Source organism: Uloborus diversus, chromosome 5 (assembly GCF_026930045.1).
Source record: "Uloborus diversus isolate 005 chromosome 5, Udiv.v.3.1, whole genome shotgun sequence".
In the NCBI taxonomy this organism is placed as follows: Eukaryota; Metazoa; Arthropoda; class Arachnida; order Araneae; family Uloboridae; genus Uloborus; species Uloborus diversus.
In genome coordinates this window covers 109,738,639-109,755,090 of record NC_072735.1, presented here as the reverse complement: position 1 = coordinate 109,755,090, position 16,452 = coordinate 109,738,639, and the positions used below count along the sequence as shown (strand labels likewise).

At 32.9% G+C, this 16,452-nt stretch overlaps 1 protein-coding gene across 1 annotated transcript in view; it reads right to left on the bottom strand.

The window, feature by feature from the left end:
* The window catches only part of LOC129223074 (uncharacterized), a 122,315-nt gene that overhangs the window by 35,209 nt on the left and 70,654 nt on the right, over positions 1 to 16,452 (bottom strand). The window contains 8 exon segments of the mRNA XM_054857640.1: positions 1,959 to 2,047; positions 4,322 to 4,485; positions 5,062 to 5,209; positions 7,262 to 7,377; positions 10,416 to 10,561; positions 11,700 to 11,788; positions 14,863 to 14,979; positions 15,991 to 16,087. Of these exon segments, the coding sequence (XP_054713615.1) occupies positions 1,959 to 2,047; positions 4,322 to 4,485; positions 5,062 to 5,209; positions 7,262 to 7,377; positions 10,416 to 10,561; positions 11,700 to 11,788; positions 14,863 to 14,979; positions 15,991 to 16,087 (966 nt within the window).

The window sequence follows — 16,452 nt, the reverse complement described above, 5'->3', positions numbered from 1 at the left end:
TATGGCTTAATTTTTAGTTATCCTTTTAGTTCAAATGTGAGTTAAAATAGTATAATATTAATATATTTTCAAATAAGTAAATTTGAGAATGTACTGGCAATTTATAATTTTGGTATACTGACTAAAATTGATGTATTTCCCCTCCATCATTTATTTTCACCTCAGAAATAATGATATTGATAAAGTCTGTCACAGAGGTGAGGAATTTTCCATTAATATAAGCCTAATGGATACATTTTTCAGCGAAATATTTTTTTTTCTTCGTTCTTAAAATCTGAAAATGTTAAGCATATGAAAACATGTGCACTTCTTTTGTTATATATTAATTTACATCCCTGAAATTTAAGTTCACGGAGGTGAGAATTCACAATAACCAACCACACTTTGTTTTTAAAACAAAATCTCTCTCTTCTTGTTTTTCATCAAAAATTTCACAGCTTCTTTAGGACTGAAAATGAACAAGGGATTCTACTAAAATGAACTGAAACACAATATTAAAAAAAAAATTAAATATACTTAAATTTTTAGTGTTTAAGACCCTCGTGAAAGGAATAATAAATAAATGAATATATGCTTTTAATTAAACAAGTTATTAAGCAACACAAACAGTCACACCAGGTGTGTGACATGCCACGGAGGTAAGAATTTACTTGTTATCTACCAAAAATATATTAAAATAAAAATAATTTGTTAATAGATATATTTTTGGTGAAATTAAGAAGCATTGTTAAATGAATTGTCCCTTAAAGTTTTTACTGTAAAAGGCGTGTGACAGAAAAGTTACACTTTTTGAAGAATTGCCCATGTAAGTTTGTTTGCAAAACAAAAACGAAACAAGACAGATATCGAAAATGCATTTAAAGAAAGAAAGAAAAGATAAAAGAAAAAAAAGGATAAAAACGAAAATTTCGTAGATACTGTCATTTATGTGCCAAGGGCAACATGACGGACTAGTTTAACGTTTGACAAAACTACCATCTTGAAACGTTCGGGTTGTCTTTAAAAACGCTCTGTACACTCAATTTGTAATTAGTTTTAGCAAAGGAAACTAATTTCGTACGGAAAACTTAAATTAAATTAATTTGGAGGCTAAAATAGAAAAATTCCTGGATCTATTGCAGTTGCAGCGTTTCATTTGGAAACTGGATACGATTGCCTTGTTAAACACCTGAATCGCGTTGCCATTATAATAGTCCCAACTGCACTTTGTGCAACGAAAATACAGATATGGGCAAAGAATATCCGCTCACATGTTTTTCCTCGGACAAAGCAGGGGCGGACTGGGTCCCGCAAGAGGGCGCCAACCTTGACCTAATGAGTGTGCAAAAAAAAAAAGTGCAGAAGGGGAAAAAAAAGTGCAGGAAAAAAAAAGGTGCAAAAAAAGAAAAAGTTGCCAAAAAAAAAAAAAAAAAAGAGAGAAAGAAAGGGGGAAAAAAACGATGGTACACAGGTTTACGAGTTTAAAGAAAAGGAAAAAAAAGTGAAGTAAAGTCGCACATGTTTGTGAGCGCAAAAAATAAAATAAATAAATAAGGAAGTTGCACTAAAAGAAAGAAGAAATAAATAAATAAAGTTGTTTAGGCTTAAAGACGCATCGGTCCGCGGTCCGAGGAGCCGGCAGGCCAGTCCACCCCTGGGACGATGAAAATCTGTGACTGATATTGACGCGCGAGGGAGATGATGATGCTGACTATTTGTGACTGCGTTCTTTTGTATTTCATGTATTTATACGTAATTTTACTCTTTTAAATTTTTGATTTTCATCGTTCTGTTGGTTATAATTTTACTGTCTCTCTCTCTCTCATACATTTTTACATTTGTTATCATAGTTTTTAAATTAAGTTTTTAGCTCCAATCTCATGTATCTGAGACACATGAAAGCCTATGATGTAAATATCAAGGACTTTTGCAATAAAAAAAACAACTAAAATGGAAGTCTGCAAAATATTCTTCCTTACCTCACAGCTGGTGAATATAGCCTCAAAGTTTCTGAAATCACATTGTCCAAACATTTCATTTCTTGGATAGATTCATAAGTAATTTCCCCCTAAAATTAAAGTAAATAAATAGTACTACAATATTAAAAAACATTTTGAACAAACTGCAGGATTTTTTCCCAGGACTGAATGAACTTATTTTCTAATGAACCAACATCGAGTTTTTAAAATCAGCTATCGTTCCGACAGCTGAATTCGCTGCAAATTATTTTTAAAAATATCTTTTAGCAGTTGATCTATCGAAAGTCTGTTTAATCAAAACAAAAACTATTGGTTAGTGAATAAACGATATCAAATGTATTCGCTTGATCTGTTCAACATCACGCTTCAGTAAATTACAGTTATTATTGGTTTTATTTAAAAAGATTATTTATAATTTTTAACATTTAAGCGTACGAATGTAGGAGAAAAATTATGGAACGAACTTAGAGCAAAATAAGTAAATAATTAGATAAATAAAAATTAAAAAAAATCTGATTGTAGAATTTTAAAACTCTAGAGGTTAAAAAATGACTAGTGCATGATCATATTTTTATGCACTACTTCTAAGAGACACATGTTTTTAAATAAATTCCAAATTTTACTGATTAAGTAAACTATGTTACTCATAACCGTTGTTCAAAACAACAACAACAACAAAAAATAATAATTATGATGAAATAAAAATGTTTAATTAGTGATGAAAGTAAAACATTCTGTTTTTTCAATAATTTAAGTCAAAAATCTAACTACTTGCTGCTATTTGTTTCATGAAACTTTAAATTTAAAGAATTAATCAATCTCACGAATTAGTTAATGCTAAATGGACAGAGAACTGCAAGTCGGGTTTTTCTTTTCTTAGGATTACGTAAGGCCAGTATGATGGCATACGTTGCCGTTGCACGAAGTTAAACTTCAACAAACTTAACAAATTAATTACTATAACCAGTTATTATTATTATTTTTTTTACTGCTATTATTTTGAAATGCTTATCTTAAACTGATATATGTTTAACAGTACAAGTGTTTTTTCAAATACCCAAAAATGAGAATCTGTTTGGAATGAAAACTCAAAAAACTGATTTTGTACATTTATCCCACCAAAAAGAGATGTGTATATTTCCTTTCTAACTGCATTGCATCAAGTATTCATGCAGATAAAATGATAAACCAATGCGATACAGAACAGAAATTTTTAGCAATTTTATTTATGCTCAGATATTATGTTTCTTACACGCAAGTTAAATTAGATGGTTTGTTAAATACTATCGGTACTCGCACGGCGATGCCTGTGCTAAGAGTTTAAAGGAAGTCCGTTGAATAAAAAAATCCTCTCTCCCTCTTCTGATGTGAAATGATCATTTTTCTGCAACTGAAATGCGTACACCTTTTCAAAAAACCTATTAAATCTTTCTGCAATTTAAAATTGTTCGTCAAAACACATAAAAAGATTAACAGTAGCTTTAAAACTCAAAATAATCCTCAACTGTATAGTTCATCGCTTAACGCGCCAAGAAAAACGCTACCGTAACATTGCCCTTTACTGAGTGAAGGGTTTTTTTTTTTTCTGTAATTTAAAATGTTTCGCCAAATAAAAAATACTATATAAAAACGTTATAAAAAACATCACTATTAAATAATACAACAAATCAAATTGTTTAACTTAGATAAGTAACTATCTTCAACTATAAGAGCAAAAACAAACGTTGAAGAAATAAGGAAAACAAAACCCAATAAAAAAATCTTACAAAATCAAATATGTACCTAAATATCGAAAATAAACGCATTCAAAAATCAGTTCGCTGACCACAACAGTCCCACAATAGCGTAGCCGACCACGCGTCTGACCCGCGCGGCATGGTTTCTCGCAGCTATCGACACTGTCGGCCAGCACTCTCTCAATGAGTTAACTTACCCCGCCATCTGTTAGGAATTCATAGAATTAAACAATTAATTAAACATTTAATTTGCAATTGCTGATATTTCGGCCAATCTGATTTAAAAAAAAATAGCCTATAACCTTAGGCAATAAATGGACTATTGAACTCAAAAACAATTTTTCAATTCGAACTAGTAGTTCAAGAGATTAGCGCATTCGAACAAGCAAACAAACTCTTAAGATTTATATTATTAGTATAGATAATAGCAAAAAAAAACAAAACATTTTTTTAAAAATTTGTATTGCACCTATCCCGAGGTAATTTTTTGGGGGATAACTGCGTCGCTATTTAATTTAAAACAAATCGAAAAATTATGAGTTTTCACTTATGTCAGAACAGAAATTTTAATTTACCATGGTATTTTGTCAGAAACTTAGTGTTTGGAATCAATATAAAACTACTTACATTAGAGGTTTTTAATGCTTCGTCTATTTCAGCAATTAACCTTTCTTGGACGTCTGGGTTGATAGCTAGTAAGTAGCTGGCGAAAGATAAAGTAGAGGCCGTGGTGTCATATCCAGCAAGGAAGAAAACAACGCAATTTGCTATGAGTTCGTCGTAAGAAAGAGCTGAAAATACGTGACAAAAGTTTTATGAGTTTCTGAAGAAAGTATGATTGAAACATGCAATAACTTTCAACAATAACTCAATTTATAACTCTCATTACAAACAATCGATCACTTTATGTTAATTTCGACTTTAAAAAAATCCCTATATTGCGTTCAAGATTTAAGTTTGTAAGAAAATGGGTCAAACGTATTTTTTTTTCCTTTAAATTTCTTATTCATATTCAATAAATAGCGATTTCAAAATTTTCCCACCTTTTAAAGATGACAAAAAAAGCTTTTCATAATAAGTTAAATAAAATACTCTCAAAAATTAATCATATTTTTACCTTTTCTGTTAGTATTTAGAGATTGAAAAAATCTTGAATTAGAACTAGAGATCAATTATAACACCAACCTCAAATAATTCATAAGTAGATGAATTTCCTTACGATTTCCATAACTAAAACATTATGGTATGGTTAAAATCAAAATATTTTCACTTGGTAAATGATTGTTTTATAATTATTTTGTTAAATACATTGTGTGATGTATTTATCACATACTAAATTCTTTATTTAATTTAACTGTGTGACTTACACTTCTTGGTGACACTCTTAAAAATCTGATGTTGGGTATCATCTTTTCCATAATTTTCTGTCAAATCCTCTTTCTCAACTTCTTGTTTATCTTGTTCCTGTACTTCATCTGCAGTATCCATCAACAGTTGTAGAAAGTCATTCCTTTTCTGCAAAATAAACATAAACCTTTATTTCTGTTATTAACTTTAACCTTTCCGTTATTAAATGTAAATTGCAAAACTTGTAATAATATACTTCTTAAATTTTTTCTAAAGCGCAATTTTCTGTGCTTCAAATTTTAGTCTTGGTTTCCGCAAACGTTCATAATTCTTACGCATTTTCTTAATTGCTGAACATATGAAAACTGAAACCTCAAATGAGAATACCAATTCATATCTCAGAAAAATTCAATTAATTTTTATTCTGTTCTTAAATCGTAAATCCATCGTTTATCATACGGAACACAGAGTGTTTCTTGCTCTTCTTGCAGAAATGCGAAGAAGGTGATCCTAGCTTCAGAAGATACCTCTCTTGAAAATATTCGTTTTGTGAACGGTAAAAGTTGGAAAACGCTTGCAAGAAAAATGTTTGCGGGGTTGGAAATCTTGAGGGATTTTTCCCTCAATCCCGCGGGAATAATTCTATTCTATTATTATATTATTAACTAGTAGTACCCGCACGGCTTTGCTCGTAGCAGAAAATCAAAAGGTCTTTTGGTTCGCCTGTATATGTACAAATAATGTTTGGTGAATTTCTTGCCAATTGGCTTGCCCATGTTACGGTTCCACATTGTGATAACTTGGTAATTTACTCGTCCATCTTATGATAATTTTTCTCGGGAAAATTTTCTTAAAATTCGAGTAGAGAAAGAACAAAATCGAATTTTCGAAAAATCGCTTCGAGTGCACACCCCCATGCTATAAACTAACTTTGGGCCAAATTTCATGAAAATCGGCTGAACGGTCTAGGCGCTATGCACGTCACAGAGATCCAGACAGAGAGACATCCAGACAGACTTTCAGCTTTATTATTAGTAAAGATATCATGTGAGATCCTGCGGGATTCGAGATTAGGATTTCTGCATTGGACTTATCTACAGTGTTGCAGAGTGGGAGGGAAAATAACAGACTCCGACTCTTGGAATTTTAAAACCTCCGACAGTCACTCAATTTCTCCAAAGTCAGTTCGACTCTAACTCCAGTCCTGCTTATCCTTACATATTCGTCCTCGTTTCCATAACCGTTCTGCCAGTTATGACGCAAAGAGGAAATTAGTCTAAATTCCTGCTGCATTCTAAAAGTCTCAATCTTTACCAGTAATGAACATTTTAAAGTTATTAAGAAGGTAATATTTTTTATCGCCATTTTGCGAATTAACATCGCCAACGGCGGCCCTGTTTCTCATGATACTCTTCGCAGGATGCTTCCTTTAAGGTCTAATGCCCCATGGTAAAGAACATCTCCTCGTTTCTCCTTTGTTTGTGTTTTCCTCTGTTTCGGAAATTCTTCTAGTTAGTTAACTTGTTTTTAATTACGCAAGGCAAAAGTCTCAACTGTCTGTATTGAGCGAAACTTAATTACTACTTAAGGCGTAAAGGTACTTAAGGCTGTACACAAATGAAGTCGTCCAAAGTGAAGTGCCTTGTTATCATAGCCATACTGTAGCAGTAATGCACTTTAACGATGAAAACGATATCCAATATGAGATTTGAGGCACAATCAACCAAAATGGAGGAGCTGCAGTGACCAAAAAATAATATAGACATCGTAGAAGAATTTTTTAAAATGTTTTTCACTTTGGGAGTATTCTTGCTGTATCTTTACTAACAATAAAGCTGAAAGTCTGGATCTCAGGATCTCTGTCTGGATGTCTGTTACGCACATAGCGCCTAGACCGTTCGACCGATTTTCATGAAATTTGACACACAATTAGTTTTAGCATAGGAGGGAGCACCTCGAAGCGATTTTTCGAAAATTCGCTTTGTTCTTTTTCTATGAACATTTTATTGAGGTAATTATCATAAAGTGGACGAGAAAATTACCATAACGTGGACGAGCGAATTACCATAACAAGGGCGAGCAAATTAACATAGCAAATAGGCAAGAAATTCATCATCCATTATTTTCAAATGTATAGGCAAACCAACGGGCAAAGCCGTGCGGGTACCACTAGTAGTAAGTTAAGCATGAAATCAAATGAATAAATGTACACAAAGATACCTTTCCGGTTCTCTTCCTCTCTTCTATGATTTGGAGTGTGACATCTTGGAAAAAACGCATTCCTTTTGGTGAGAAAATACTGATACCAAGCCATTTCATCAATTGAGGGAACAAAACTGTAAAGAAATATGCGTGTAAACTATTGGTAAATCACTGCGCATGGAAGTCGCAATTTCCTCACAAAAGGTAGTGAAAGATTTTATACATCATTAAATAAAATGATGTATAATGATAATGATGATGAAAGATTTTATATCATCATTAAATAAAATGAATTGGTGTCTTAGGGAGCTAAATTAATTTCAGCTGCTTCTTTCATTCACAAGGCACCATAGGCAATAAAAAAGACGCCAATATCATTTAGAGCTGCAAATTAGCGGAAACTAATGTATTTATATCATGCGAATCATTTGGGGGGAAATTATAGAATTGAATTTAACTAAAAATGTAAGATAAAAAAAATCATATTTTTCTTCCAGCCGTTCCTTTTAAATAGATTAATCACGATGCCGCTCGTGTAAGCTTTGAACTCCCGTTGTTGGTCAAATTTCTTTCGTGCTTTATTCCTTCTTATTTATTTTGTATCAATCGTTTTATTTTTATTCACACAGAGCACTTCAGTGAATTCAAAATATGTAGTTTTTTTCCAAGATTTAAAATGTGTTAAATAAAAACGAAGATATATTTTAATTCATGGGCGCCCATATGCAAAACTTAAGAGGGAGCTCAGATATTTTCCTCATTGTTTATCTGGTTATTTTTCCCGTAGAAACCGATTTCAGTACAGATCAGAGTTATTAAAATTTGACATTTTTAATAACTTATTCATTAATGGCTGGAGAAGAAATGTTTTTGCATTTTTGCAAAGAATAAAGTACTAAAAGCAAGGAAGTTCTAACTTTCGAGGGGAGCTTGAGACCCCACTTGCCCCCCCAATGGGAGCTCTTGTTTTAATTCCAAGTTGAAAGACAGGATTCAGTAGAAAACACTGGGTCGGTCAGATGAAGAATAAATAAATCTTTGTGAAGCGTCGTGTCCCCGTTTAACCTGCAAGATCTTTTTTTCGCAACTGTTAGCCTTAAATACATACTTCAAACTTCATAAATGGTCAAAATAAGACGTAGAAAAATTATATTAAAAGATCGAAGCGAAAGAGAGAGAGAAAGAGAAAATGCGAAATCTAATTTTTACATGATCCCTAGATTCCTAAAGTTACATTTTGGGAAATCACAAGGCTAAAAAAACAATAACAAAAAAAAAAAGAAAAGAAAAACATTTGCGACCAAAATTCAAGATGAAATTCAAGTTCAAAATTCAATGGGACTGTGCTGAAAATGAGATGGGAGTGTATTGCTTTACCAGAAAACACGATTTATTTTGAATATTCTAGCAAAAAAGAAAAAAAAAATAGAATTTTGACTTCTTGAATTCAAATTATGTTTTTTGCAATCACGGATTGCGATATGACCCTACTCGTTGAGTTCTTCGTTTCTACAAAAGGACTGGAATTGAAATGAAGAAGAGATTCTCAACCGTCATATAATGACTGGTGATTTTCTAGATTAGGTAATACGATTCATATCCATAAAAATAAAATGGTCATTAGGATGCGATAATATAGATCTGGTTTTATGGCAAATTTGCTCTCATATACGCATCATAAAAATTAAATTTACAGTGTATACCTTCATGGTATTTTTACTTCTTATCAATTTTAAATGATATTGAGTGGTAAGCTAGAAATTCTGCATTTAGATGAAATTTTGCGTTCTAAGTTCATCAGTCGTGATGTTTTTCTGTGTGATTTCAGTGAGTCTGCCTAAGTTAAGCCTAGAATATACGCAAATGCGTCCACATATAAATGCGTGCATATTAAAACAACTTGCCAGTACATAATATACACCGCCTGTTCAGTTTCATCTGAAGACACTACCTCTTCGTTTGGCTCTCTTGGATCTTTTAATAGTTTATCCGCCTTCAACTCAGTTACTTCCTATTCCGGGCTGATAAGTGCTATAAAGCATGAAATTGGTATCCTCGGATGGAATAACTGAGCTGGCCGTGTATTTTATGTATTTCTGCCTTAGGGTCCTGGCTTAGGGCGGTAACTTACTGCAAAAAAAAAAAAAACTTGCTAATACTCTTGCCGTCATGGTAGTGAAAAATAAAAACATCACCACCTTTGGTCAAGCGAGGATAATAAGCAATCCTGATTGCTCCAAAAAAAAAAAAAAGAAAAGAAACCGTATGGGGGAAAAGGGGGTACATGTGAACAGTTTTTTCATTTTTTAATTACTCAGAAAGTATTATCAATTTCTCGCAGAAAAAGGGTCCACATAACTAAATAGTCTTTTTAAAAGCCTTATACTATTAAAAATCAAATCTAAAAATCCTTTTAAAAGCCGTATACTATTAAAAATCAAATACAAGTTCTTCATTTGTTAACAAATAGAAACTGGCAACAGATAAAAAGTTTAAATCATTGCTTTTAACTTCCTCTTCGGCCAGCAATGAATTCGGTTACTAATCGATGACTAAAGGCTAAGGGCGAGGCTCCACATTGCCGTACAACAGAAACGTAAGGCAGAAACTTAAAATGACTCGGTTTCAGTTCAGTTTCAGGAGAGTATGGATTCCACTAGAGCAGAATATTTTACGCCGAAAAGAACAGCGCCATCTGAGCAGAATCATCTTCGCATTCTCATTGGATCATTGATATTTAATCATCGCACCCATAATACTTTGGGTTTGGGGACTTATTATTACTGGGGCGTGGATTTAATTCATTAACAATATAAATGGACATGTGGTGGCAAAAACCTCAAAATGAAGCATTTTAGCTGTATTTAAAATCTGAGAGGCAGAAAAAAACACTCTCAATTTTGGTACTAATTTTTTAAAAATTTAAATATAGTTTCATTGCAAAAATGGCAAAAACCTTTTAGAGGTTTTTAATTAATATCTTCGTTTATTAATGTCATCCGAAGACGGAACTTAGTTAAGAACACTCCCGATCAACTCTCCTTTCGAACATTTTTTTTTTTTCAAAATCGGTCCATCCGTTTAGGCGCTAGAGTGCCACAGACAGAGATACACAGACACGTCAAACTTGTAACCCCCTTCCTTTGTGTGTCGAAGGTTAATAATAACTTACAGAAAAGAACGAATCTCCAGCTAAGGTTCCTAGTAAAAACGTCTCTCGCAGCTTTAACGAATTTGTTTTCTGGATCATTATGGGAATCGAGCTTAGTTGAAAAAGCAGAGCTTGCAATGATGTCCATCGTAAAAGCACCATAAATCCTATAAAAAAGAAAATCTGATGTAAGTCGATAATCATTAACAATAATTGTGGAAAATCTAGCTGGGGGTGAGGGTGAGGGGGGGGGGTCGTAACGCTGCGATAAGGATCTGCGTAGCCTTCACAATGCAGCCACGTTAGGCATTCCTCAACTATAGTTTTCGTCATATTTTGTAAGTTCATTTTTTTTTTTTTTTTTTGTTCTTTCAGAGTTCAAATTACTATGGTCTGAAGTAATTTTCACTGCCAAAATATTTAATGTGCATTTTAATATTTAGAAATGTTAAACAATATTTAAAGCAAGTCAAATTTCTCCTCATATGTTTGTGCAGTTTACACAATCATCAAGATCAGTGTGGCAATTTGCAGCCTGATTCAGTGAAAGGTGTTTCAATAGAAACTGTTTGAACGTTTTCCCATTTTTTTAAAAATTGTTTTTACAATATGTTGAGACTTATCTATTGTTCTTGAAATTTGAGGTATGTCACACAACACATTCGAAAACTTAAAAGTTCATTAAAGGAACTTTCGAGATTCAATATAACATAGAAAGCGATAGACTTCCGCAACGAACCACGTAATCACTCAATGTCACACTGATTCCTTACTTGCGCTTTCCGATTGATCAGTAATGCCTTTTTCATACGGATAATGACGGCAACAAATCCTTCGTCGCAAATTTTCAGCAAGCGTCAGTGGTTTGACATAAGTCCACTAACACTTCCTCGAACCATTTTTTCTCTCATTATTATTTCTTATTTCTGTTTTTTGTAGCTTAATCTGTGAAGCAATAATGGATTAGATCTTTCCTTCTTTTTTGGTGGGATATCCACCTACCAACTGTCTATTTCAACTGACGAATTTTCCTGCCGTCGCAATAATTACGAAGCCAGCATATAATATTTGCATGTGCAAGTTGGTCGATTGTAGAGAACAGGTTTACCTTTCTCACAATTTGGTTCCAAGGGTGCATTGAATCTACTACTTTAAAAGAATTTCAAAATGAGTGATCATAGTTCTTGAGGTTATAACGTAAAAATAACCAAGAAGAAATTGAGTAAGTTTTTTTTTTTTTTGGTAATTTGACAAAATAGTTGCGCTTTTTAGCAATACAAATAAAAAAGAACAACGCTGTCTTACTTTTTTAAGTCAACAGGTCTTCCTTGTTCTGCGTAAACTTTGTGGTTATCAACACATGTTTGTGCACATTCCTTGAAAATTTTCACCATCTGAAAATGCATAGAGAAAAAAATATATGGGAACTGCCGAACCAATAAGATTCTGGAACAATTTCTAACCTTAGACTCGATGAAATATTATCAAAATATTTTAACTTTTTTCCCCCTGCTGGAATATTATAGTCACAAATACGGCAACTAGTGCACCTTACCAAAACTACACATTTTTGTCAGAACTAACTTCCGTAAAGAGGTGTTGGAGTTAAACCTCTACCTAGATCCTTTGTTAGTGTTGAAAGGTTGTGTAAAGCAGAGATTCAGACAGCTGAACATAAACAAATACGTTTAATACGAAACATGGGGACACACGTACAGCAAGTCATAGAGAAAGTAGTGAAGACCCTGATAAACAGACTGCGGCTCTTTAAATAGAATAGAGGGCAGATTTTCAGCATCCAATGATGTTTCTTAAATAGCAATAAGCTTTCTCCAAAGTCCGATGGTGGATTAAAGAAGAGATTTTGCGAACTCCGTGGAAAGCTGCAAATGTCTCTTCCAATAAGATATAAGCACAGTTCTTTCTTTTAAACCAATGGAGAAAGCGATTACATTCAACAGTTAGTTCTTCCGTTGGTTCTATTGGAGTTTTTGATGCAATAGCCTTAGTAGGCTATACTGCAGCAAACGATTGTTTAAAATCGAAAAACGTGTCAAGAAAAAATTGTTGCAGGAGTAAATGGACATAAAACTTTGAAATGTTAAGCCAAAAATAACACATAAACGACATTTTAAATTTTGTGTAACAAGGTAAATCTTTTGTTACAACCATTTAAGAGTCAGTATTTATGAGTCAGGCGGGTCAGATATATGCCATTTTTGATTTCGCTAAAAATTTTACAGTAGTTTCTTCGAATAATTTTAGAACACACATATCATTTTCTTTTTTCCCAAAAAAAACTTTTTGTGACCCACAAAAATTCCGAAAATTATTCCCGACTTGGGTTTTTCTCAAATCGACATTTTTTTAATATTCAACTATCTCTGCGCATTGAGCATCAGCAAAAGTAATCTTTGATAGATATTTTAGCAGAGCAGAGGGTGAGCCATGCAACTAATGAGGGTATGGAATAATTTATCTATATTATTACACAAATTACGTACAAAAACCACGGTTAAGTCTCAATGCATGGAACCAGATGGCCTCAAACATGGCACTTTTTCATTTTTTTCGACAAAGTTTGGCGACCCTTGAAAGGCTGTACTGAAGGTCAGCCACAAAATTTACGATATATTTCAATTAAGATACTAAATGTCATATTGTCAACACAAGAGTTTTTTTGGCTGACGTTCCATACACAGAAATAATGGAATTTTAAAAACGCTGATTTGGAAAAAATCTCTACGTCGGACTCCACTTTACGAATTTTTGCAGGTCCCCAAATATTATTTTGGTGGAGAAGAAAAAATACGTTTCTTTTAAAATCTTTAAAAGAGAATATACCATAAAAATTTGAGCAAAATCAAAAATTATGTATATTCGAACACCCCATTTCTGCCCGGTTCTTTTAAAACTGACTCTTAAATAGATTAAAACACGACTTTCTTCCTGTGGTTTCGCCAATGCAACTGCTAATATATAAGATCGTAAGCCGTCATTGCATCTCGTTTAACTCTTTCACACATATGGATCATTCTCACAGAAACGACCATTTTCATCTCCCTGTAATAATTTGCGAATGTTTTATGGCTAATATACATCTTGAGAGGTCTAAATTCTTTTCAGAATAGTTTTTATTAGGATCATTTAAAGTAAAATTTCTGCATTTTATTTTAAATGTTTTCAAAGTACTCAAATGTCGTTTCCTCACTTGTCCCCACTGTTAGTAAAAAATAAGCTAAGACTATTTCTACGTAAAGAAATAATAAGTTTACATATTTGTGGGTTTGATTTCAAAATAATGAATAATTTAAGTTAAAAAAAAGCATTTGAAATCACATTTTTTATTAAAAATTAGTTGACGTTATTTTTTTTTTAAGTTTGTCCCCAGCGGTTGATGAAATTCCCTCACAACAGTCAACTTCCTTCCCAAAATCGCAAATAAATAAATTTTTTTAGCAAAAAGTGTAGTAATTTGCAGCTGGAAACCTAGAAAAATATTGCAGCATATTTGCGTCTTGTCTTTAACTTGTTGGAAAATTTTACTTGGAATCTATAGAAAAACATAAAACCTGATCAAGGTTTTTGCATGCATCATTCCCTCACATCTGTTTTTATAGAAAAATTAAACTAAAATGATGCACAAAAACTGAATAATCAGAAGTTATTTCCTCTTTGGGAATATTTGTATGCGAATAAACTCAAATATCAGTTAGGCATAACTGCTAAAAAAGAATCCAATTTTAATGAATTTATCATTCCCTCACTTGTAAGGGAATGACGTTTAAGTGAGGGTAAAAAGCTATTCAAAAAATATTTTTGTTTCACAGGACCAATATTTTATTCATAAAGCCCTTGCATATATGTAAATTCTACAAAAAGTTTCATCTGATTTCACCCACTTAATTTTTTTTTAAAATTAATAGGCTTAAAATGACTTTTTACGAGAATAACCCATATATGAAGTATAAATTGGTAAATTAATGATTAGACCTTTTTTTTTCAAAATCAAGTTTTAAGTTCATGATATTTGCAGTTATATTAAAAAACTAGTGGCACCCGCACGGCTTTGCCCGTAATAGAAAAATTAAAAGGTCTTTTGGTTCGCCTGTATATTTACAAATAATGTATGGTGAATTTTCTCGCCAATTGGCTTGTACCCACGTTACAGTTCCACGTTATGATAATTTCGTATCTCGCCAATTGGCTTGTGCCCATGTTACGGTTGCACGTTCGTAATTTATCATACTTTTTTTCTTAAAATTGGAATAGAAAAAGAACCACATCGAATTTTCGAAAAATCGCTTCGAGGTGCACACCCCCATGCTACAAACTAACTTTGTGCCAAATTTCATGAAAATCGGCCCAACGGTCTAGGCGCTATGCGCGTCACAGACATCCTACAGACATCCTCCGGACAGAGAGACTTTCAGCTTTATTATTAGCAAAAATAAAGATACTCTGTTACCCTCTTTATCTTTCCTGTTGTGAATGTAGGGGTGATAACTGTGCGAACTCTTTTCCAATCTTCTCCTGTGAGTATAGAAACCATGCTGTCGAAAAGTTTATCGCCAATCAGGAATCTCTAAAGGGAAGAAAAGTTTGTTACTTTATTTTTTAGTTGGAAATGAATGAATAGAAACACATGAGCAGATCCCGACTCAGACAAGGGCACACTGGAAAGCTTCGCAGGTCTCCATAAAGCAAAACCATCAATATCAGAAACGTTGTCAGAATAAATTTTCAGCTGCAGAACACAAATCAGTATTTTATTTATATTTTAGTAAGGAATAAGTATTCACATGAATGTATTTTGACTTGGGGTTATTTGACTGTTTAATGACTAAATTTAACATCAATGATATTGCGATAGGTCTTGAATTGACAGGAAATACTCACTTATAAATTTTAAATATTTGATGTATATTTTTTTAAGCAAAAGGTTATGAGATGGTTACTTATTTGTCAGCTCCTTCTCCACCCCAAAACGTGTGATCAATTCCGATTCAAAATGTTTATGTTTTTGAAAAATAATATATTGATAGTTTTCTACGGAATGGATTTGAACCTTTCCAGCCCACACCTTATCTAAATATTTACTTCGGTGGTTTGTCTTTGATTTCAAAAGATCAGGTATCTATTATTACAATTTTTGCAACTCGATATTACTTTTACAATACAACGCTCTTATTTTTTGATAATATTTCTAAACTTGTCGTTTTTTCCGTTCATTTTCAGTTACAATAACCTCAATTTTGAATCTGTGCTTTGAGAACAGTCCTTTAGAGTTATTTTTGTCAACAACATGAGCAACAAATCACAGACCTTGATGATAAAGATTTCCATTTCCCTCAAAGTTTTGCCAGTCACCAACAAGTGCTAGATCACGCGACAAAAACGTTTTAGGTTATATTAATTATCAAGAAAATAACACTAAAGATACCAGATCTATTCCCACTATATCGAACAACTCTTAGTACTGAAGTTGGTTTTTAAAATCTTGGTCTCGTGAGGTATTAGTGTGTTGTTGACTCCTCCCGTTTAATGTGTCTAAGATTCCTTTTAGGACAAGGGATTATAATATATCGATACTTACTCTTCGTTGTGAAAAAGATGCGAAGTCTTTAACCATTATGTTCCTCAGCAAGGCCGGATCTGCAACTGATATAACAGGCCGAGATCCTTCGAAATGCCTAAATAAAGGAAACAAATTTTTAAAGACAGCTTTCTTTTTTAACCACACGTCTTCATTACCATATTGATAGACCTAGCAAAACGGTAAGGTGCAGTACGAAATAAAAAATATTTCCCTTAATGAAGTTAAGTTAACCCATAAAATATATCTGATATTTTAATGAATGCCATGACGTGCAATGACGAGTTCAATGGAGGTGGCGAAACTGGAAAAGTGGTTTTAAAATTGCGTTGTACGAAATATTAGGGCATCTGGTATACCTCTAAGGTTTTCGCAAATCAATATTGAATTCGATATATTAAATTTATAAATAAATAAATGCGTGTGGCCAAGGGCTCCACGAATTCTACGGTTAGCGTACCG